Source organism: Puma concolor, chromosome A3, assembly GCF_028749965.1.
Source record: "Puma concolor isolate L17-30 chromosome A3, mPumCon1.1.hap2, whole genome shotgun sequence".
Lineage (NCBI taxonomy): Eukaryota > Metazoa > Chordata > Mammalia > Carnivora > Felidae > Puma > Puma concolor.
Window position 1 is genome coordinate 81412199 of NC_141669.1, and position 23541 is coordinate 81435739.

General features: G+C 42.4%; 1 protein-coding gene across 5 annotated transcripts in view; it reads right to left on the minus strand.

Moving 5' to 3' along the window:
* AFF3 (ALF transcription elongation factor 3) overlaps positions 1–23541 on the minus strand; it is a 578761-nt gene that overhangs the window by 513987 nt on the left and 41233 nt on the right. For all 5 annotated transcript variants that reach the window (XM_086701326.1, XM_086701328.1, XM_086701330.1 and 2 more), the window contains exon 2: positions 22104–22220. In XM_086701326.1, the coding sequence (XP_086557452.1) occupies positions 22104–22156 (53 nt within the window). In that variant the 5' untranslated portion in view covers positions 22157–22220. The remainder of the gene's footprint in view (positions 1–22103; positions 22221–23541) is intronic.

The following is a 23541-nucleotide window of genomic DNA, read 5'->3' on the forward strand; positions in this document are numbered from 1 at the left end:
TTCGAGCACGCAGGCATTGTCCTCTTCTGGGAACAAACAAAAGAAAAAACCCTCTGCCTATCAGACAGAACAAGGATGCAACCCTGACTCCACCATTCATTGGCCACAACACTTACACATGTATTTGACTCCTCAGAGTCACACTGACCCCATTTGTCAAGTGGGACATAGAATGCCTACTGTACAGAGCTAACTTTCTATGATAATCATTCAGGTTAACCTGTATCCTATCAGCTGGGTCACTCACTTCCTCCTCTAGCAAAACACATAAATGCTGCTCCCTGCCCCAGGGTGCTGCCAAAGGGCCTGGACGTTGAAGTCTGTACTTCTCCAAAAGGGAAGAGCTCTACAGAAACCCAGGGTGATGATCAACACAAGGCTGGGAACCAAAGGTGGGGCCTTTTCTGGGCTAGGAGCAGATTGAGTGGTTATCCAGAAGCTATAATGAGGATTGAGCAGGCAGCTAAAAAGTCAGGTAACAGCAGACACCTGCAGAAACCAGCAATGCAGCCTGAATGGCAGTCCAAAAGCACAGAAAGAATGGACCTTATACGCCTAAGTTTACTGCAGGAGGCAGAGCCAACGAAAGAGTGAGTCAAGCCCACAATCCACAAGTACAATCAGGTAAACTGCTTCAGGAAGGGGCATGATTAGGTTTCTATGCAAGAAAAGATCCTGATTCTGAGGCCTGTTTTCTCTCTAGCCATGAGGTGGTCTCCATATTATAGCAAGTAGATTCTGCCTAAAAGCAATTTTCTCCCCTTTATTCAGATCTAGAGACAGGAAAGTCCCTGGGTGGCCACATCAAACAGAGCTAGAAAAACAAAAACAAAAAAAAAAAATCCCCACAACTTCAGTGACCACCTGCTTACCTAGTGAGTTCCTCCAACGGATAGGTTCTGTTGAGTCCTCACATTTCGTTCCACCTGCCTAAATTTCCACTGGCCTCCACTGCCTCTCTCACCTCTCTTACTGTTGGCCCATCTCCCACCCATGTTCTAAATTCACAGACAAAAGGAGAGGAGAGAAAACTTTGATTAGGAATAGGACCTCCACACAGTCGATTGATTCACCTTCAGAAGCACAGAATCTTTGGGGGAAAAATAGTCATAATTTATTGGGTGCCGAGAGTAAGGCACTGTTCATTCATTTAATATTTACACAACCCCATGAGGTAGACAGGAGAGAATCATCACCCCAACTTTATGGATACAGAAACAAAAAACCAGATTGTAGTGAGTGGCATGGTCAGAAGGTAAGCCCACATTTGACTTCCAGTGCTCAGCAGCTCTCCCATACCAGTCAACCGGCAACTTGTGTAAGACATAAATATGTCTACTGGGGGGGAAACGAAATGTAACATAACAGAAAGATCTTGTGTATGTGAGGGGTTTTTTGAAAATTCATTTAAATAAAGAAATTCCTATTGACATTTCTTTCCTTGATTTAGTAATGTTTAATAACTGTTTCCTTGGAAAGCTCTTTAAGAAGGTTTGCGAAACTTTATAAGCTCTCTAATGTTTCCTTGCTCTTATGTTTTCATTATGAGTTTCTCTCATCAAAAATGATTCAGGTCCTTCTAAAAATGTCCTAGAAGTAAACCTATTGTCAGGAAAAACAGATATGTTGAAATATCAATAAATTAATGAGTGAACTAACAAACTTTAGAACAAACAGTGCACCACTGTCCTACATGAACTAAATTACCTAACTTTAACAAAGAACTGTGACTGGAAACTCCTAACCAATGACAGCCCCATGGTGGTTTCTGGATGCTAAATACAGACCAGGTCCAAAGTCCCAAAGCTAACCCTGGCATTATCACACATACTTGGCAAAAGACTTTCATCCTGATAAAGCCCTCCTGTCTGGCCATGCTTAACTAAATGCCCCCAACATGCCCTGTTTTCCACCTAACTGCCAGGGAAGAAATGGATCACTTCTGTACTCTTGGTGTCTGGCCAGACTATATTAAAAAGTCCTTGATCCTGCCACTGCTATAAAAAGTGCGTTGCCATCAGTTATGGTAAAGCTGCTGGGTGATACATTTAAATATTTCATAATGAGAGGCGCCTGGGTGGCGCAGTCGGTTAAGCGTCCGACTTCAGCCAGGTCACGATCTCACGGTCCGTGAGTTCGAGCCCCGCGTCAGGCTCTGGGCTAATGGCTCGGAGCCTGGAGCCTGTTTCCGATTCTGTGTCTCCCTCTCTCTCTGCCCCTCCCCCTTTCATGCTCTGTCTCTCTCTGTCCCAAAAATAAATAAAAAACGTTGAAAAAAAATTAAAAATAAATAAAAATAAATAAATATTGCATAATGAAGGAAAAAATGTTGGGCTACCTTGTAACAGCAAAAGGGACATTTGAAGCTATTTGGTCACAATTTTAGCACTGAGTAGTAACCTGTAGGGTAACTCAAACTACAATTAACTTGAAAAGCCTTTGGCATGTAAGGTGATATGCATTCTTGTAAAATGGTTCTTACAATATCAAAATGCATTTGAACTCCTAAGTCCTTATACACAACATTGGTCCCTTAATTTTATTTTAAACACAGAACAGCAGAATTTTTCTTTTAGCAGTTATACACCACTGTGAGAAAGTTCAGGTCAATCAGCTCATTTGTAATGAAGGCAAATGTAAGCCACTGGACTCCCACGATGCCATAAGGAAGTGACAGAGGAAGAGAGGGCCCTGTAGGCTCTGAGTTCTTACAGGCTTGCTTTCCAAACCATGGCCTGCATTGTCTTTATGCTCTGGCTGTAGAGCTCCAAGCCTCCTACTTGTTCACATAGCCAAGAAGAGATTTGACAGTGTATTCATGATAAAATCCCTGTAGCCTGGCAGAATGGCTCTGCCCAGCATCCCTATTAGTACCCACTCCTTCCTCTGCAGCTGGAAACACTAACAAAGGAATGCAGTTCTTATACTTCTCCAGCCACCTCAGCTTCTGCTCATAATGGAAACCTGCTGCTGCTAGAGCCACTTCCACTCTCAAGGAAGTGGGGTCACAGATGCTTTGGGGAGCCTAATTAAAGCTGTAGGCTCTCTTCTCAGAAAAGACAAAAAGAAAAATGTGCATATGATGTTGGGGTTTCCCTGACCTCCAGGGTAATAATACGGCTTTACAAGGCTAAGAGAGGAAGAATGGGATTGAGAAGAGAGAAGAGAGTTTGGTATGGGGTGGGGGGGGAGGGCCAGAAGGACTGAGAGAGAGCCAGACCAAGTGACAAAACACTGAAGAAAGTGCTTCAGAGAGAAGCAACTTTCTTCCCTTCTTGCCTAGCCTGGGAATCAGGTAGGTCTGGGTTCTGGTCTGGGTTCTCATTTTTTAATGATCTTGAGCAAGTTCTTAGAATAAACCCTTGATTCCTCAATGTATAAAATGAGAGGCATTAACTAAATAGCTTTAAAGCACTTTACACAGATTAACTCACTTAGTCCGGACACCAATCCTTTGTGATAGGTATTATTTTTTCCCAGAGTTCACAGTTGACAAAATAGTTACCCATAGCTAGCAAGCAACAAAGCGGGGTGATAAGAACCCAGGTCATCTGATTCAGAGTCTGTGCTCTTAATCATTACTATGTGGTTATTGCCTTCAACCAACTCACAGACTAGGGAGAACTGTTCCAGTACAAAAACAAACTGTTTCATTTTGACAGTGGAATCAACATAATTATAAAATGCATACAGAATGCATAACTATGAAATTACTATATATGTAAATATAAAGTGGACATTTTATAAAAAGGAAATTGTGTGGTATCTTATACATACTGGTTAAGTACATTTATTTATTATGAAGACTGTGTCCAACTTCATGTATCTTAATAATATTTAAAATATCACAAATATCACTTTCTTGAGAAAATAGAATTATTTTCAACAAAGAATAGTTTGTAAGTGTTAGCGTTTTTACTGGTTGTCTATAGTACACTTCTTTATCCAGACATATTTATTAGCACACTGCATATTAAATACTTTATTACCAAAAAATATAGGAATTGAGCTTACAAAATTATCAATGTCTGTCTCAAAACAATTTGGGAAAGCCAATGAAGATACTAACCATATATTAGTAACAAACTAGAAAAAAATGCTTAGTCAAATACAATGAATTTAGGATTGTAGTTACCTGTAATGTAATCAAGTATGTTCTTAAAACCTTGACCAAAACAAACAAACAAACAAACAAAAAAGTGACTCTTAGGATGTCTTGCACGTGTCATAGCTCTTTTTCGAAGCAAATGTATGAAATCTCCTACAGCACCTTGCTATCCAAGACAGACTCATGATGTAAAACATCTTGCTCATCACCTTGGTCATTGCAATCCCCAACGCCATGCCCTCACCCAACATCTTGGTCACCTCAATCTTACCCACCCATTACTGGAACATGCAAACTCCCCATCAGGCCCTTTCTTGGCCTCTCAATGAACTCCCTAAACTCTCAATTCCAAAACCACTAACAACCTGGCTGGTACCATTCCCAAATCCACTAAGCAAACTAGCTCTGCCAGAATTCCCCAGGACTGTGGATTTTTGCACTTCAGTGTGAACTCTTGGTTCCCCACCCCAGAGAGTCTGTAGACCCAGGTGATTCTGGGAAGCACCTAGATTTGAGAACACCTGGACTATCCCACAGATATTAGCATTTAATTATAGGCATCAGTTTTTTCTGCTGTAAACTGAAGGAAATGGCTGAAGAGATGACCTCCAGGGCTCCTTCGAGACAAGCTAATAGTCTATGAGTCCAGATTCTAGAGCTACTTCATGGAGACTGCTTCTCCAACCAGACTTCATGCTTCTTTGGAACAGGGACCACATTACTTTTCTGTGTTCCCAAGCTGGCACAGTGCTTCACACTTAATAGGACCTCAATAAACTTAGGACCACGAGTTTCTAGGACTATATCCTGCTGACTGAGAACTGGTAGGCTGAGCCACAAATACTGCTGAAGGTCTATTTGGCAATTTTATACAGATGCTGGTTTACATCTTGCTCCAAAAGAACCTCTTAGAGACTTCAAGATATTAGCATTTGATTGACTTCAGCCAGAAAACTGCAGAAATCACTTTTTCTAATCTTGGGCACCAAAAAAGGTACCAGTTTTGACTCTATTTGTTAAGGAAACCACAGAAAGCCCTTATAAATAACATATCTGGTTTGTGAGAATTATGAAGCCTATTTTACTGTCATAATAATTCACATATCTAATAGAAGGTAATGGTGAGAAAAACAAGACAATGGTTCTTTTCACTATAATAATGGCAAGATCCAGGTAACAATTCAAGTCTAGAAAATACATTAAATGGGTTTACATCTATTACCAAGCTCATTCTATAGAAAGGGGACTTTTCTAGCTGGCCTTTTGGAGTTTTTCCAACGTTTATCTATGAAACCTTCTCAACAAGTATCATCATCTGAAAGTTAAGATTTCTAGAAACTGAGAAACAACAATTTTCCTTACATTTATACAGGCTTGAATAGTTTTTGAGTCACTTTCACATTGATTCTACTTAAGCCTCTCACAGCAGCCCTTGGAGGTCAGCAAGGCATACATCATCTGCATTTTACAAATGAGAAAATGAAGCCTAGGAGAGGTTAAGAATTCCCTCAATGGTAAGGGGCGCCTGGGTGGCTCATTCGGTTAAGTATCCAACTTCGACTCAGGTCATGATCTCACAATTCATGAGTTCAAGCCCCAGATCAGGCTCTGTGCTGACAGCTCAGAGCCTGGAGCCTGCTTCAGATGCTGTGTCTGCCCCTCCCCACCCTCCCTCTCTCTCTCAAAAATAAACATAAAATAAAAAAGAATTTCCTCAATGGTGGAAATGAAACTAGACCCCAGGTCTTTACATTCCATCCCTGAATAGGGTGTCACCAAATAGGGTCTCACAGAGCAGGCAGATGTGTGATGTCTGGCCAGGACAGTAGGAATTTGAGTTTGCTTTCTTCATTCTATTTTGTTTGTTTTCCATTGAATTTGAATGTACTAAAGCAAAGTTGCAAAGTTTCCAACTGGCCACAGGCCCCATCACATCCAATTACGTAACTGCTTCAAACATTAACTTGGTCTGTTTGGCCCTTGAAGTTGTTTGAATTTGTGCCCGGCGCTAAATAGTTATATTTACCTGGTTATATAAATATAAATAATTGAATTTTACCATTATATAATATCTTATGAGCACATTCACATACCATATTTTATTTGCTCTTCATAATCCTGTTTTACTGATCAGGAAACTCAGCTAAAAAGAAAAATTTAAGTGACTGCCACAGGGTCAGGACCTAAAATCTGAATGTGTCATATAAGAAAAAACACTATGTGGGATTTTAAGCATATGTCCAGGTAAAGTTCTTTAGACAACAATTATGTAAGCTTCTGAACTTGAGTACTCAGGCTGGCATATTTTGAAATTTGATTATCACTTAAAGGGCAGCCATTCAGAGTATGTGTAGAAATGAAGTTTCCATATTTCCATGGGGCCAAGTCCTAAGAAAGTCATATTCCTTTATTTTTCTCTCCAGTGCTCATGAACTTCCACTATTGAAGAACAAACTGACAGAAAGTCTGTTTTCAAAAAAGTAAGTTATTCATCAAAATACTGGCAAAATGAATCCAGCAACATACTAAAGCATTATATACCATGACCAAGTGAAATATTCCAGGCATGCAAGGTTGTTACAACATATCAGAATCAGTCAACATAATAGACCACATAAATAGAATAAAGAACAAAACCCACACAGTCGCCTCCATAGAATGTCTAAAGCCTTGACAAAATCACTGTTTCATGATAAAAATGCTTAACAAACTAAAAACAGAGGAACTTCTTCAACCTAATAAAAGTCATCTATGAAAACCCACAAACGAATCATACTTAATAGTGATTGAGTGCTTTCCCCCTAAGACCAAGAACAAGCCATGAATGTCTTCTATTGCCACTGCTATTCAACATTGTACTAAACATTCTAAGGGCACCTGGGTGGCTCAGTTGGTTACGTGTCTGACTCTTGATTTCAGCTCAGGTCATGATCTCACCATTGTGAGATCAAGGTTGTGAGATCAAGCCCTGTGTCAGACTCTGGGCTGGACACGGAGCCTGCTTGGGATTCTCTCTCTCCCTCTATCTCTGTCCCTCCCCCACTTATATGTGCATGTGCATTTTCTCTCTCTCTCTCTCAAAAAAATAAACATTCTAACATGCCAACTAGGCAAGAAAAAAAAAAAGATATCCAGATTGGAAAGGAAGAAGCAAACCTATCTCTACTCAAGGATGACATGATCTTACACATATAAAATCCAAAACCCAAAGGAATACACACACGCACATATACACACGCACATAGACGAAAAAGAAAGTAAAAGTATCAATAACTTATGATCCCCCCACTAAATACTAGCAACTAAGAAGCTTGCTCTTTTAATTTCATTAATCTCAACCTGAGATATATAAATATAAAATTCAGAATTTATTTTGGCTTTTCTTTTTAAAGTTTATTTATTTGAGAGAAAGAGAGAGAGAGAGAGAGAGAGAGAGAGAGAAACGCAAGTGCACCCACACTCCTGAAAGTGGGAAAGGAGCAGAGAGAGAGGGAGAGAGAGAATCCCAAGCAGGCTCCATGCTCAGTCCAGAGCCCCACATGGGGTTCCATCCTCCCACCATGAGAGCGGAAATCAAGAGTGGAATGTTTAATCAACTGAGCCATCCAGGCACCCCTATCTTTCGCTTTTAAAACTATACATAATATTTGGTTAACAGAAGCATTTCCTGGTATACACACAATTATGGAAAATATGAAGGGAAAGATACTTTTGTTTGTAGGCCAAGAAAGTTAAGTGATAAGAAACAGAAAAGATTTTGAAGCAATGAAAGAAATTCTGCCAGGCTCACTAAAAAATACTAATCTATTCAAGTTTTACTTTTCTTCTAATGGGTTTTCTTCAAAGCACTTTATAGCAGTTGCAATTAGTTCAAAATATTGCATCTTGGTGCTCATACAAACTAGAAAGTAATGACTACATTTTCTCTTATTTAGTTTATATTCTTACTTTGGCCCAGTCTCCCAGAGATTTTAAACACCATCAAGTACTTCACAATATTGGTGTAGACTGTTTCCTTCTTCAACTTCATTAAAATTAACATAGAAGTGGTATTTATTCCAACAGTATTGAACATGCTTCTTAGGTAACATAATCAAACATATACAGAAAGGAAAATTGGTCTGTGTTGCAGAAAAGCATTACCTTTATTTCTTGTTTGAAGATTTGAATACAGACCTAGACTACTCTAAAATCTGCAAGGCATAAATTGAACCAAGAATAAGCCTAAGCCCTGAGAGGTCCTGCTAGGTTCCAAGAAATTTCTTTCATACCCTTTACCCTCAGAACCTCAATAAAGAAACATTCATTCACTCACATCAATGGACAATTCTCATCCCCTCTATATTTGTAGGTTACGACATCTTCTTTTGTTGTCTAAATTTGTTTAAAAAAAAAAAATCAAAACCAGGCTCAAGTTATAAGCAAAGCTTTAGTTAAAGAAAACATGGATGCAACTTTCCTTTTCTGTAAATCAGATAGTTTATTGCCTGATTCCCTTTCAATTTATACATGGATTTTACTCTTCATTCACAATTTGATTCTAATTAGTAAGTGGCAAGCAAAGTCAAGTTATTAAGAACCTGGACATAATAATCGAATAATAATATTTTACACCATACATGATAAAGGCAAATTGCTTAAAAATAAAATATTACACACATGCTTTCAAAAATAATTTCCCTAATATTGTAAAGCCAGTAACATGGAAACTTTGCCTCTTTGGATAAAAGCATTTCACTAACTTTTTTTCATCAGGTACTCTTTTTGCAATGTAAATTCAAAAAAGGTGATAAATTCCAATGAAAAGAAAACCATAGGCCAAAAGACAGAAAACTTTTATAACATGCTACCAGACAATTCTGGGAGCTCTTTTCTGAATCTTGCTATTTTCCTTTAATTTAAAAATACTAATTAACAGTGTCAACAACAAAAAATACTGATGAATTGCATAATAGACTATATCATTGTTTTCAATTTTTCATTGCCTCCCTTTACAAGGCTATGCCTTCCTGCTGGCTGCCATGTGACTGGCAGTGCTGTTTTATGAAGAGAGAACCTTTGCCCTCCCTACCAATGTCATGCTTGGGCTTATGACTGATTAGGCCAATGAAATGGGAGCCATATGACAGTATTCCACATCCAGCAAAAGCTCCTTTATTCCCTCCACCCAGCGGATGGCATGTTCCAAAAAGGTGCACTCTGTCAGCCTAAGTCCCAGAATGAAGAAAACACACTAGGGCACAGCTGACCTTCAACTGCCACGTAATACGGCTAAGAATTACACTTTGAGATTGTAAACCACTGAGATCCAGGGGTTATTACCACAGCATCGCCTGACAAAAGCTGACTAAAACAAACTACAACCCTAGCATCTAACCCACTTTGTCATTTTAATTTATCTGTAAGTAGACAAACCTGATAGATGTCATAAACAACCTTTAGGGAATGTTGATTTCACAATTCAGTATGAAAGAAATATGTAATGACTCATCTCTTGGTTTGCCAGAATCAGGCAATTTGATGTAAAACTATCCTATGTTCTGTAGCAGCAATTAATGCAGTGATAATAGAAGGGAATCAAAAGAATAAAAAGTACCCAAATCTGAAGTCTGTAGAAACAATTACTACATCACTTAGGTTCACTGTACAGACCACAGTGGGCTGTCATCCAGCTGGAGAATCTGAGGTCATTCTAAGTCCAAAACTGGGCAGCAATCATATGGGTATGGGTTAAAGTTGAGATAGGAGGTCAAGGTACCTTTCTAAGGAGATACAGCCATTTTATGTCAGAACAACATCCTAGGGCATCGGACTCTGTCAGTCTTGTGTGTTTGAAAACAATTTTTAAAAATCCATTTTAAACAGTCTTCAATTAGAAAAAATCTACAATTTTTTTCCTGGCTATGTAGCTTCATCCAATTACTTCTGAATCAAAATTACTTAAAAAAACATTCTAATTAAATTACAGATGGTATGACATAGATTTATGCTAAAGTGGCTTATGCAGACTTTTCATTCATTAGTCATGTGTTCAAAACTATCTATGAAACATTTATTATTTACATTTAAGAGTCTAATATTTAATACTATCTTCTTCTCTATGGTTCCATGCCCTGAAACTTCCTTTTCTCACAGATACGTTTTTAAAAAGTCTCCACCCACCACCCCCATTGTATCTACATCTATAACCACCCACACGTTCTTCCTCTTATTCTGGGCCTGGCCCAGCCTGCCCTGTTCCTTCTCTGAGACATGCCTCCATTCATTTGCCCCATCTTTCCTTTCAAGAGGAGACCATTCATAATCACCCCTTACACATCTCTCATTCCTTTTTGCACCCCCACTGCCAACTCCATAAACCACCTCAACCTTCTCATGTTAAATGACTACTCTAAAGCAGTTGACCTGGGACGCCACTTTCTCATGGTCTCCTACCTTTCCAACCATTTCTTTTCAACCTCCTTCAAGGGCTGCTTTCCCTCCCACTACCCCTCTGGGTCCTCAACTTAATTCTCATTTTCTCCTCTCTCCCTGGATAACCTTGCCCAAACCACAGATGTCATCTATACCTGTATGCTGATAACTCCCGAATCTTTATTTCTGTCCTAACCTTCTGAACCGCAAACTTTCTACAGGCAATTCTACCTGGATGGCCCAAAGGCATTTCAAATGCAACATATTTAAATCCAACCACTTCATCTTTCTCCATTCAGCTTGCTCCTCCTCTTCTATTCCCTACCTCATCACACAAGCTAAGTATTCTAAAAGTATCTTTGGTCCTTCATCCTCCCTGATTCATCTGTCTAGTCAGTCAGCAAATTCTGCCAATGTAATCTCCTAAACACCTCTCCGCTGCCTCCTCCCCACCATCCTCATTGGCTGCGCCTTGGCAGCCAGCACTCCCTGACTGACCTCCTGATCCTTCAGATGTGGCCCCTCAGAGGCACCAGACTCATCCATGGACAATGCCTTCTAGAAATAAAAACAAAAAGAACATGTGACCATTTTGTTCTCCTGCTCAAAACCCTCAATAGCAGACTATCATCTAATAGAAAATGTTCAAACTCTCTGAATGCCAAGCAAGGCCCTCAAAGGCCTGGCTCCCGGGCTCCTCTCCCCCAGTTCCTCTCCTGCTACTCCTCATCTTGAATGCTTCAGACCTGTAACTTATCTGCATTCACTGCTGTTCACAACATGCTACTTTCCACCTTTGTGCCTTTGCTCACTCTTTGCACCACTGTACCCACCCACATTCACCCTACTCCCAGCCTAATTCCTATTCATCCTATAAAACTCAAATTAGATGTCATTTTCTCCAGGAATCTTCCCTAAAACTCCACACTGAGTAGGGTACCCTTTTATGTATTCCACAGGATTCCCGATTAGAGCATATAAAAACTCTACTGAGATTATTTGAAATAATCTGTTCCAGGCTAAAGTATAAACACATCAAGGGCTAGAAAAGTGGTCTCTTCACTTCTGTGTATGGTTCAATAAATGGCTGCTCATCTCAACCCAGAAACCTATAAATCTAGAGGAAGAAAGTTACAAAGAGCAGCTTGAAGTATCTATACTGTGTTACATTATTGTATATGATATTCTAGGACTTTAAAATATTACTTTTGTCGTGGTGAGGGATAAGAGTAAGGAAAAGAATAGAAACTAATTTATGTAACTAATTACCTACCTAAATATTAGAAACTAAAATACCATACTTCCTTTTTAGACTATAAATATTTAATTTCCATACTGAGAACTTGTTAACTCAGCCTTGGAGTATTCATTCAAGCTGAAGGGAGGGAGGGAGAAGGTGGCTAGGTAGCAGGTAAAATACGCCAGCTCTCCCACAAGAGAATTTTCTCAGGTATTCTGCTCATACTAAAAGATTAAAATCTACTTATCAAAAACAGAACAAAACACTCTAAAGGAAAGTCACCTTAAAGATTTAGTTCTCAGAAGAAGTCATGCCATATTCTGGAGAAGGACCTATCTTCAATGAAAGGAACAGAAATAGGAGAGTCCATGTGGTACCAGCTAAGCAGCCCTGCACTGCACATGGACACACTTCTGAGGACGCAGCAGGCTCTGCACGCAACATCTGTCCCACGCTCCGAATACCCTGCAGCAGCAGATGTGTCTGGTGCTCAGACACAGCATGGACTTTATCTGCATCACCCTAACCTGAGCCCGGACAACGCAGGGTAGGTCAAAGGCTTCATCCTACAGAGTTACACAGCCAGAGGTACAACTGGTATACCACAGGAAAATATTACACCATTTGATTTTACATCAAAAAGAGAAGGCTCTTCCATATGGATGTCGGTTGGAATAATATGGTTTTCCCATTACTGCTGATGCTGCTACCTATTTCCTCAGGAAAACAGACAGCTCAGAGAGTTTGCTCAAAGGGTCCCACCCTCCCACAAGGTGAATCCTCATTTTCACCACTGCTGCAGACCAGGAGAGGACCTGGCAGGACATTTCAGAAAGTGGATGGACCAAAACACTATGGATCCTGAGCCTCTATTTCAGTGAGCTGCAGAGTCCATGGCCCTTGAAGATACAGGCCTCTCAGCCTGAGGTAAAGTCCTCAAATTCCAACAGCATTTTCCTGCTCAGTTCTGAAAAATGACACCAGTATGCTCTCCGCCATGGAATACGGTTGGTAAGAAAGGGAGCAAGTAGGGAAGGCCATGCTGATGGCTATCTTCTCAGTCAAGGCCAAAAGCCTGAATAATGTAACCAAAGTTCAGAATTTACCTAACCATCATCAGCTGCTTTTTTGTTCTTAAGGAACTCCTGGGTATTTCTTCTTAGGACCCAACAGAGCAAACGGCTGACTCTGAGTCCTTTTTGTTTTTGTTTTGTTTTGTTGAGAGTTGTCTAAATCACCTGACTATTCTGTGATTTGTACCATATACTGATAGCCAATAAACAGTGTTTTCTCTCGTGTAAAAGAAAATACATTAATTTGGTAATACTAGTACAAACCAAAGCAATAACCAAACACTTGCCTTCCTTATTATGGGCCTGACCTATCTTCATGCTTGAGGGAAATAGTTTCCCTCACCTCCCCCCAACCTGAAAGAAAAGTTAAATTAGAGGAATATAATGTTGCGTAATTAAAAGAAATTATTAAACACAATTCGTCAGCATACTGGATTATGATGTATAAGGCAGCATCATGGCCACTAAAAGTAGAAATGAGGAGTCTTGCCACAAACAATGGGCTAAAAGCTATTGTGAGCACTTCCTCTGTGGGTTCACATGTGTCCCAAGGCTGCAAGATTTGAACTGGTCACTACCATTCCTTAAAGTCAGCTTTCTTTTCCAAATCTGAAATAGTCACAATTGTTTACACCCAATGTGGCTTGCTCTTAATCAGCAACAGTCTTCTGCACCATTTCAGAGAATGGCATGCACACGCGCGCGCGCGCACACACACACACACATTCTCTCTCTCTCTCTCTCTCTCTCTCTCTCTCTCTCTCTCTCTCTCTCATTAAGAAGATAAAGTAAATAAATTTCCTGCCAACCTGACAGCACATTCAAAGTCAACTGTGTTATATTTGCTCACATAATCATTCCTATCTGCACTTATTTTTCTAATGAAATAGGATTGGAAAATTAAGCCTAGGAATGGCAGCTATGCCTGCCCACTGGATGGACTCAGGAGGGCACTCTGGTCAGGGCTGAGGGAGACAGTAGTTGGCAGCAATGGGATAGAAGGTTCCCATGTGAGGTGTCTGAGACTTACCCTTGGTTCCACTTGGAGCTTGAGTTTTGATTTCTCCCAGGACACTAGGAAAGTTGCAATTTGTAATGCTGGCCACAGGGTTGTGCAGTCATTCCCCTCTCCCCCACCACGGCCAACCCGCCTCCCATCTGCACCCTGCATCCCTAATTCCCTCCCAAAGAGAGAATGGCTTGGGAGAGAAGGCAGACATGTGGTCTGAGTCCTGGGCACCCACAGGAAGGACTGAGATTCCCTGACAAATCCAGAAGTGTAAGATTGTGTATCCAGCTACTCTGAGCATTCACTCTTGATGCAGAAGGACCCAGCCTTCGAAGGACTACCAACAACTGTAATGCTACAAAAAGTGATTAGCCTATTTATTACAAACTTTGTTTACTTAGGCTTTTATGTTTATTTACCACTTTATTCCCACTAGGATACAATTAACCACCCCCTCACTCATCAAAATTGTATTATAAAGACCCACAAAAATAAAATAAATGCTGCATCTGAATGTAACTTCCTGGCATTATGGAATTGTACTGTTATTATACAACCCCTCCCCTCAAATAAAAAGAATATGTAGTATGTTAAAAGAGATTCTTTTTAAATGCAGAATCATAGCTTCACCCTGGACCTATTAAGTCATAATAAATATTTTACCAAGATCCCTAAGCTATTTGAAGGCACATTAATGTCTGAGAAGCACTGGCCTGGGTGACAGTTAAGTACGCTGACCTGTGTTCTCAAAATAGTTTTCTAAGCGCTGGGTCTTTTCTTCCTCAAGATATATTTTATAGAAAAACAAATATATCTTGAAATTGGAAAACAAAACCAGATTATTTCCCAGAACTGGTGATGATCCACTAGAGTAAAGGCTTTTTCTATCTAAACTGCCAGGTAACTAATTAACATTTCAATGAACATTGACAGAAAATATGTTCTGTCACTTCATAACTCAGGTAAACAGTACAGGTATGACAACAAAGATTTAACCAAGACTAACAGATTCATATTACAGCACTCCAGAGGATTTCTGAAAACTAATTTCCTGTCCATAAAAAAGTAAAATTAAACTTATTTTCAGCGTCAAGTTAACACATAACTCTAAGCTGAGTTGTTATGTTAGAGTGGTCTTCAAATTACAGTCCTTTTTGTTTACCTCAGCTAACAATGAGCCCCCTGGGAAGAAATTATGTGAAGAAGTTTAAGTACCCTCTATGCCATCCTCCACATGTGAGTGGAGAAATTACAAAGGGAAAATACACAAGGGAAAATTAATGACTTCTATACTTTGATTCCCACTCTCCTATGATGGAAATGATCACAGATTCTGAAGTTGGAAGAACTCAGACAACTTACTGCTGCTGGTCCACATACCCAGGAATCTTTTCTATAGAGTAGAGGGCAGAGCATCTATAAGCCTCCTACAGACAGGTAATTGTTACCCTAAGACAGCCGGGTCACATCCCCTTTAGATACTCTCATACCCCCTGAACTTACTGGTGCCCTTAAATAACCCAGAACAACTCTATGCCCGCTTCCCAGTAAAACTCCCTCAACCACTCCAGGGCCCCTGTCATGTCCCCAGGGGTTAGTTTATGCAGACTAAACCCATTTAGTTTCTTGGATGGTGCGGTGTCCTCTTACCCTGGTAATAACTGTGTATTTTGTTTCTATTGAAACTAAATTATGATTAGCCTGACATAATTTAATGAGACCCACAGTGCCAAATGAAGTCATTTGATGTAATGGGTGGTAATTCAATACATTCTCAGTGAAACATCAAAGATTATGTAATGGTTAATATATCTACATATGTTAGTACAACCACAAGTAAGGGTGTATTTGTCTGCTAGACTATGATATACAACTAAGAAAAAACTACCAACTAGCCTCCACTCTAAAATGTCCCTGGATCCCACTGCTGGAGAGAGAACTCTGTACCAGATGGATGACCTGACCCAATGTGGCCTTTCTGTATCCTTCCTTGTTTATGATAAAGAGACTTTTTAAGGAAGCGAAGGGTATTAAAAGAACTACATTTGGCATTCACAAAGCAATTGACACTTTTATTACTTAACATCACAACCTTATGAGGTAGGCCAGTATAAGTGCTGTCATTTTATAAGTGATTAAACCAAGACTGAGAATAGGAAATGAGAAAAATCGTGAGCTGCCCAGGGCCAAACAGAAAGCAAGGTTGGAGCCAGCTGAATTCAGAAACCTCAATTAAATTCCCAGACAAAAGAGAACAGGCAACATTTAAAATAAGTTTTATGGATTTCACTTTGAAATAAAACAAGGAAACATTATGTTACCATTAAATGATATTAAAATTGTCTTTTATGGCCTTGATTTTGCTACCAAGGCTTCATTTTCAAAATAAAGAAAATTTAAACAGGCAAACTTCTTCCAGGTTAAAAATTCCATTTATACACAAAAAATCTTGCATTCCTTTTGAGGTTATTTTTTTTCTTAATTTGACTCCAATGCTAACCAACAATATGCCAAAGGGCTTTGTACAAGTTGCTACATCTGAAGTGTCATTGATTAGACCCATTCTGGTTCACAGGGACATTTTCCCAAAATAGATTCCTAGCATTTTATAACCCTCCTACATTTTCACAAAAGAGAATCTGGAACACAGGAAGGAATCATTTCCCCACACACAATACTCATCTTCATCGTCATCAAAAGACATTTGGTTAAAATTCATCCGCACACCCGGTTCACATCCTCTCTGGTAACAGTGTGGCCCCCAGCCAAGCCTGAGTCCTCAACTCCAACACCAGGCATCAACCAGTCTTCCCACCTGGTTTTCTCCAAAACACACCTACCCACAGCCAGGTTGATGCTTCTCACAAATGGATGCAGCACTCAGCTCCCTGCCCCCAGTGCTCTACTGCTTCCCATCAACACCTCTCTACCTCCTGCACCCAGGCAACCAGCCCCCTTCGAGGCTGCAGCCCACAGGCCCTAGCCCTGAAAGCCACTTTGGGAAATATTTTCATCCCCTCACGTGCTGAGACCTGTCCCAAGCTGTGGGTATGCTCTGGGCTTTCAACTAAAGACAAGCACTGCTGCCAACCATACAGCCGCTTAGGGCCATGGACAATGAGCACAACCAACTGGCCTGCTCTCTACCCATCACCCTGCAGACAGAATGTGGAGGGTCCCTGTGTGCACCTCTCCTGCCTTTTGTGTTCTGGTGAACTGCTTTGACACTAAGAGCCAACAACAGGGATAGCGGTAGGCCTTAAAATGTTTGCTTTTCCAGGAAGGTAAGAAAGGGTCAAGGTACCTGAGGGTCAAGATCAGGAATCTGGAGCAGTTTTCTGACACTATACAGGGCCTGGGAAGCCTAACTAAAGGAGGCATAGATGAAGCCATGGCTTGGGCATGTCGGCTGGCAGTTGATTTGAAGAGAACCAAATATGTCAGTAGGTTCGACTGGGAAGCATCCCTATGTTGTTAGGAGCTCTGCTTCACTCCCCTCCCCCACTGGAACATGGGGGTGCAAGAGGTTTTCAACCCATGGGCAGATGGAAAAAAATTTTTTTTAATAGAATGGAAATAAAATAGAAAATATCAAAGTGCATCACACATAGTAAGGATAAGTGTTATTTTGTGACAATTATTTATTTCAGTTATGTGTATGTGTACGCACAAAGGGTTGCAATGTTAAATGTGTTTATTACTGTGAGTCATCATGGTGTAAAACGTTTGAAAGCCACTGTTCTATAGTACCTATCATATAGTAATGTCTAATACTCTGTGAATGCTTACTGAACAAACAAATTGATGAGTATGAAACAATCCATTTATCACAACTTCAAAGGTTCCAATCTGAAAGAATATAAAGTATAATGCCTATTTGAATAAAAGTAAATGGATTCTGGCCTATGTGAACCTATGGTGGGGTGGGGAGGGATACGGCGAGGGGAGTACTAGAGAGAAATCTGAGTATTTCTATTATATCTTGACACTTTCTCCCCAATAACTAAAACGTTTTATATTTAAAGGAAGATTAAATACAATTTTTTTACTAAGTTCATTTGGAACACTTTCCCATTCACTGAAACTACCTCATAATTACAAAAGTTTGGCATCTTTAAAATACTTGGTATAGGTAATTCCACCATGATTCATAAAAGGATCTTTCAGAGACACCATGAAAGCCTTTGTTCAAGTTCTTTCTTTGCTCAAGATGCCTCTATGTCCTCTCAATACCCCCACCCCCACCATCTGTAAAAATCCCATTCATCTTCCAAGGCTTAGTTCAAAGGCCACCTTTTCCATGGAAGCCTTTTTTTTTTTTTTTAAACTCAATCTTTCCTCTTTCCCTCCTCTACCACCCACCCCAGTCCCAAATATGGTCTTTCTCTCTTCTGAATCGCCAGTGCTGAAAACCTCCTTTTCCTTTATATACTCGTATCATTCCCCTATTAGATAATCACATGTACAACCCAGTTTACTCATCTTTGTATCCCTTACAGCAGTGAAAGTAATGGTTAACCTAGTAAAAAGGATGGTCATTATTTTAAAGGCCCTGAGGAATGGCTTACATGTCCAGTGACTGATCAAAAGCTGGCGGAGAACAGGAAGGAGCAGACAGGAAGAGGGAAAGAGAGTGCGAGGTTGGAAAGAGGTGCTATTCCTCAGAATTTCTGCCCCTACAAACTTCCTGAATCCCCAACTCTTCAGGGGTCCAATTCTACCCAGTGAATTTATGGAGCCACTGCAGAATGAGTGCCTTCACCTTGTTCCAAGCTCTCTCTTGGTTAGATTCTGCTTCAAACCAGACACGGGAAGTGAAATTAGAAGTAGAAATTAGGGCTACCCTTTTCAACTTTAAGTAAGGCTGAAAGGAAAAGTTGAAACAGCTATCTGGATAATTGAGACTCTAAAGGCCTCTTTGAAAAATAATTATGGGTGTTTTGACAGTATGGGGAGTGGGTGCAAAGAGGCTGAGGAGATGGTTCTTGAATATTGAACAGAGATTGTCTATATTGATTTTTTTCAACAATACTGAACATTTTTCTTTATACTGTGTATACAGGCATTTGGGGACAATTTCTGCCACGACTAGACAGGTTCAAAGCTACAGTCACAACTAACAAACTGCAATCTGTTTTATTGGTAAACAATGTCTACCAGTTAGAAAGAATTGTTAGGGATTAAAATACCATTCTCCTTTGCCATTAACCTGTACTTTCCCCCAGCCTCTCCAAAGAAAACAGGTGTTTTTCTAAGATGAATTAAAAAAAGAAGTTTTCAGTGGTATTCATTTTAAACTTATAGATATTTATAGGTTAATTCACATAGGGCAGGCATAATTTCCCAAATCATGGTATTCTGTTTTTAGATTTTTAATTTTAGATCAATATCTTTTAGGGCTCTGACCTTCTCTTTCTTTGATATTTTGACAGAACCTTAACTTCCAGTCCATCAAGGTTTTGTTTTGTAATTAACTTCAGAACCGCCCTCATGAACTGGGAGACATCTGCAGCTCTGTAGAAAATACACTGGATTTAAGGTCAGAAAACTGAGTTTTGAGAAGTTAATGGTTGGTTCGAATATGGCTGCTCCACTTCTAGATGTGTGACCTTGGGCAGGTTACCTCTGATCTTTCTCATCCTCAATTTCCCAACCTGTAAAATGGGAATAGTAACAGTATATGCTGTTACTAAGGTGGCTGTGAGGGCTAAATGAGCTAAAACATGTAATGTACTTACAGCCTGGTAAATGGTAAGCATTCAGTCAATGTTAACTTAAAATTTCTACTGTCATTTGCTTTATGGTCTCAGTGGAGTCATTTTACCATTCAAAGCCTCCATTTCCTTGTCTATTAAATGGGACTCCTACCACTTACCACCTCCAGGATTGTTATGAGATTCAAATAAGAAAACAATGGATGCAAAAACATTTAACACACAGAAAGTACTCGATGTTAGTTATTTTGGATTACTTACAAGCTTAAGAATAAACCATTAGCTTAAAAACTTATAAACTTAAAAATAAACCATAACACTGAGTTAGAAAATACCATGCAAAAATTCATCCATGACTGAGAAAAGGTCTGTGTTAGAAATGCATACTCAAGTAGTTTGATTGATCTTTATCATAAATAAATCATAAATATCATAAATATGTTAGCCTTTATCAAATGTAAACTTTACATTTGCAAACTTGAGACACTCTTTCAGTTAAGCCAAACTGTCTTACTATATTGTAAGCAAGACAACCTGCACGTTTTCATAAGCCAAAGATAAACCCGTGCACTGATTAAATTCTGATTGTATGTACAGCAACTTTTAAAAAATGCTTAGTTTTTTCATTTTTAAAAAGAATAAATGTACCCTAGCTAATGTAAATTTCAAGTCAATGCAATAGACATGCAACATGTAACTGTGCTCCAGGTAACCCAGCTGGAAACTAAGGATGCAAAGAGAAATAAAGCTTAGACCCCGTACTGGAAAAGCCCACAGAGTATAGCTGGTAATTTCACAACAGTACTTATGAAAGTCATGAGGGGGCTTCAATTTGAGTCAGCAAGCTGACAAGCACCATAAAAACATGCCAAAACAGTAAGTTCTTCCCTTTGACTGAAAAACTGTCTTTTAAAAGCAAAAGTCATTTAAAGCACAGTTTCTATCTAGAAACCTAATGAATTTGTGCCAGAAACCAACATTTCTAAATGTAAACCTGTAAAATAATAGGTATCTGTAAATGAAAGGCTGAAATAACCCCAGGAGCAACAAGACAGTAATTAGCAACTTTTATAGAGTAATAACATGTTTCATATTCTTTCTGCACTGGCTCTTTGAAGTTTCCAGTGTAATATATAAAAGTTTTATTACAATAGGGCCCATCCTTGTGTATTTTATAAGCAGCAGCATTATGCAGAGCTACTCATCCTCCACCGGATCTTTTATAAGAAACTGCTCGATAATGCACTTGCTTTGTGTCCAGTTTAGTTTGTTACACCTGGCTTCAGAAAGATAAAAGTCACCAGAAGCCCGAATCACTGAAATAATCCACATATCATCTATACAATCTATAAATCTTAAAGCAGCTTAGCTTTAAAATTGTACATTGCATATTCATGTGCACACCACTTGCAGTTTTAGACACATGTGAACTCTTTACTGAATTAAAGCAAAAAAAAAAAAAAAAAATTACCAGAGGCAGAACAGAGTGCAGTTAATATGCTTGTTCCAGCAGCTGTTCATTCCCGTAAATATTAAACATAACACAAGTTCCTCCAGGAATATGCGGGCAGTAATTTTACCACCTGAATAGGGCTGGGTGAAAACATTTAGGAGCCAGGGGGGTGGGGGGATAGAGGGATGCTGAAGCAGCCAATGGGATTTTTAAGAAACCCGCAACGAGAATTAAACTGCTTCTAGCGGCGATTTACCTACAGCAGCTCTTCAACGTGAGAACACGGAGCAACAGATCCCGGAGTGCTCCCCCGGCCGCCCGCTCCCCAGGCTACGAGCTGTGAGCGTGGAATAAAGGGACACGCGGGGCGCCGGGGTGGGGGGGAGGAGGAGGAGGAGGAGGAGGAGGAGGAGGAGGAGGAGGAGGAGGAGGAGTACAACTGTAGTGAGGTGTGAAGAAAGGGCCCAAAGGGATTGTGAACCTCGAGGAATCGAGTCCCCCCGGGCCAAGGCCTCTGGAATTCCCGCACTCGCCCCCTGCCCCCGGTCTTCACTTTCCATCTCGGGTGGGAGTCGGTAGAAGACAGAAAAGATGTAGCCGCCCAGACCCGGCGCCTCCAGGCAGGAGGCTGGAGCATCCTCTAAGGGCACTTCGCAGCAGCACCAACTCCAGGGGGTCGGTGGTGTGAACCAGAGGCTCTCGGAGATGAGGGAGGGCGCAGATTAAGACAAGGGAGGTGAGAGGGGCTAGGGGCCGAGGGGTGGATCCCCAGGCACTAGTGACACGTTCTAGAAATCGGGTCCTTTTCTCTCCATGGCTGCGCTCTGCCCCTGGCTCCCCAGATCACCAGCCCTTGGGCTGGGGCGGGCAGCACCGGGGGAGAGGACAGGAAAGGGGGGCAAGAAGACGGGAAGGCGGCCGTGCATCCATCCCGGGGAGGCAGGAAGGAGCCGGCGGGGCGGGCGCCCCTGACCCACCCCACCCCCACGGCGGCCGGCCGCCCGGAGCCCCCGGCCCAGGTAAGGGCGCGCGGGCCGCCGCGGCCGCCCCTCGCCACTCCCGCCTGCCCAGGCGGCGGGCACCGGGACTCACCACAGCGACTCGAGGTCCCATTCCTGGAGCAGGGCTAAGTCGAAGCTGTCCATGGTGGGAGGTGTCAGCGCCGCCGCCGTCGCCGCCGCCGCCGCCGAGGCTCGGGCTGCCAGCGCGCTGCAACGAAAGGCGCCGCTCAAGGTGCATCCCGGCCGAGCCGGAGCGGCCGCCGCCCGCCCGCTGCCCGCCCCCGGGTCGGGCTTCCCGGCGCCCCCCGCCCCCGACTCCCGGTCCGCCGGGCGGGCGGCAGCGGCCGGCGCACTCACCCGCTCTCCGGCTCGCGCGCAGGCACACTCAGGAGAGAGCGGCGAGCTCGCCGCGCCGCCGCCGCCGCCGCCTCGCCCCCCTCCCTCCCCGCGCCCGCCCCTCCTCCCCTCCCTCGCGGCGGCCCGGCCCGCTGCAGCCGCCGCCGCCGCTGCCGCCGCCGCCGCGGAGCTCTGCGCCCGCCCGCCCGCCTCTTTCTCCTCGGGGAGGCGCGTGTGCGCGGGCGAGGCCGAGGCGCGCGCGCGCCGTGAGCCCCGCGCCGCGCCCGCCCCGCGCGCCCCTGCGCTCCCCGCGCCGCTCACCGGGGTCCCGCGGCGCTCGCAGGCCGCGCCACCCCCTCGCCCTGAGACCCCGAGGCCCGTCTGACCCGCCGCCGCCCGGGGCCGTCCGGGGCGGTCCTGCGAGCCGGGGAGAAGGGAAAGGCGGCGGTGCCGAGCGCAGCGGGATGCTGAGCTGGGCCCGGCCTGCCGCATCTTCTGCCTCTCGCCCTTGCCCGGCCCCACCCGGCCCTGCCCGGGCAGCACGCACTTCTCTGGGGGCCCAGAATTCCCCGGACCCTGCCAGGCGCTCCCGCGGGCGGAGTGCAGGCTGCAGAACTGGAGGGCGTGCTGGGAAATTCCCTGGCCGCCCCAGGCACCGGGAGAGTTAACTGAGCTGCCTGCAGCCGCGCTGTAAACAAATCGTTTAAAATATCTGGAGTCAGTAAGTTAAGTGAAAGGGAGGAAACCTCTTCTGACAGGACCTGCAGTTTGGCCTACAGCGGGGGTCCCAGCATCCTCCAGCTGGCCGTCCCTGGAAACTAACCTTCTTTCTTTTTATTTCTTACTGGGAGAGGGGACAGGCCTCTGGGTGTAGACTGTTAACTTCTCGCCCCATCTCCTGTCTGGAGAGTGGCATATTGTCAGCTGGAAGGACGACAGAGTATCCTTGTGGCTGCTAAAAATCAGGTCCTTTTTATTATGACTTCCTTGATTGTAAAGAACAGTCCTCCCCCCTTCCCTTACTTTTACAAACGTGCTGAGAAGCCCGTGCCTAGATCAGGACCATGGCCCTGTTTTTCCACCACAGCTGGCCGAAACCAGAACCCTCCCTCAGTTGCCTGACTTTCCTGTCCTCTTGGCCACAGCTCTGGGAGCCTCACTGAGGATTCCAGAGAATTCCTGGAGAGAACGGT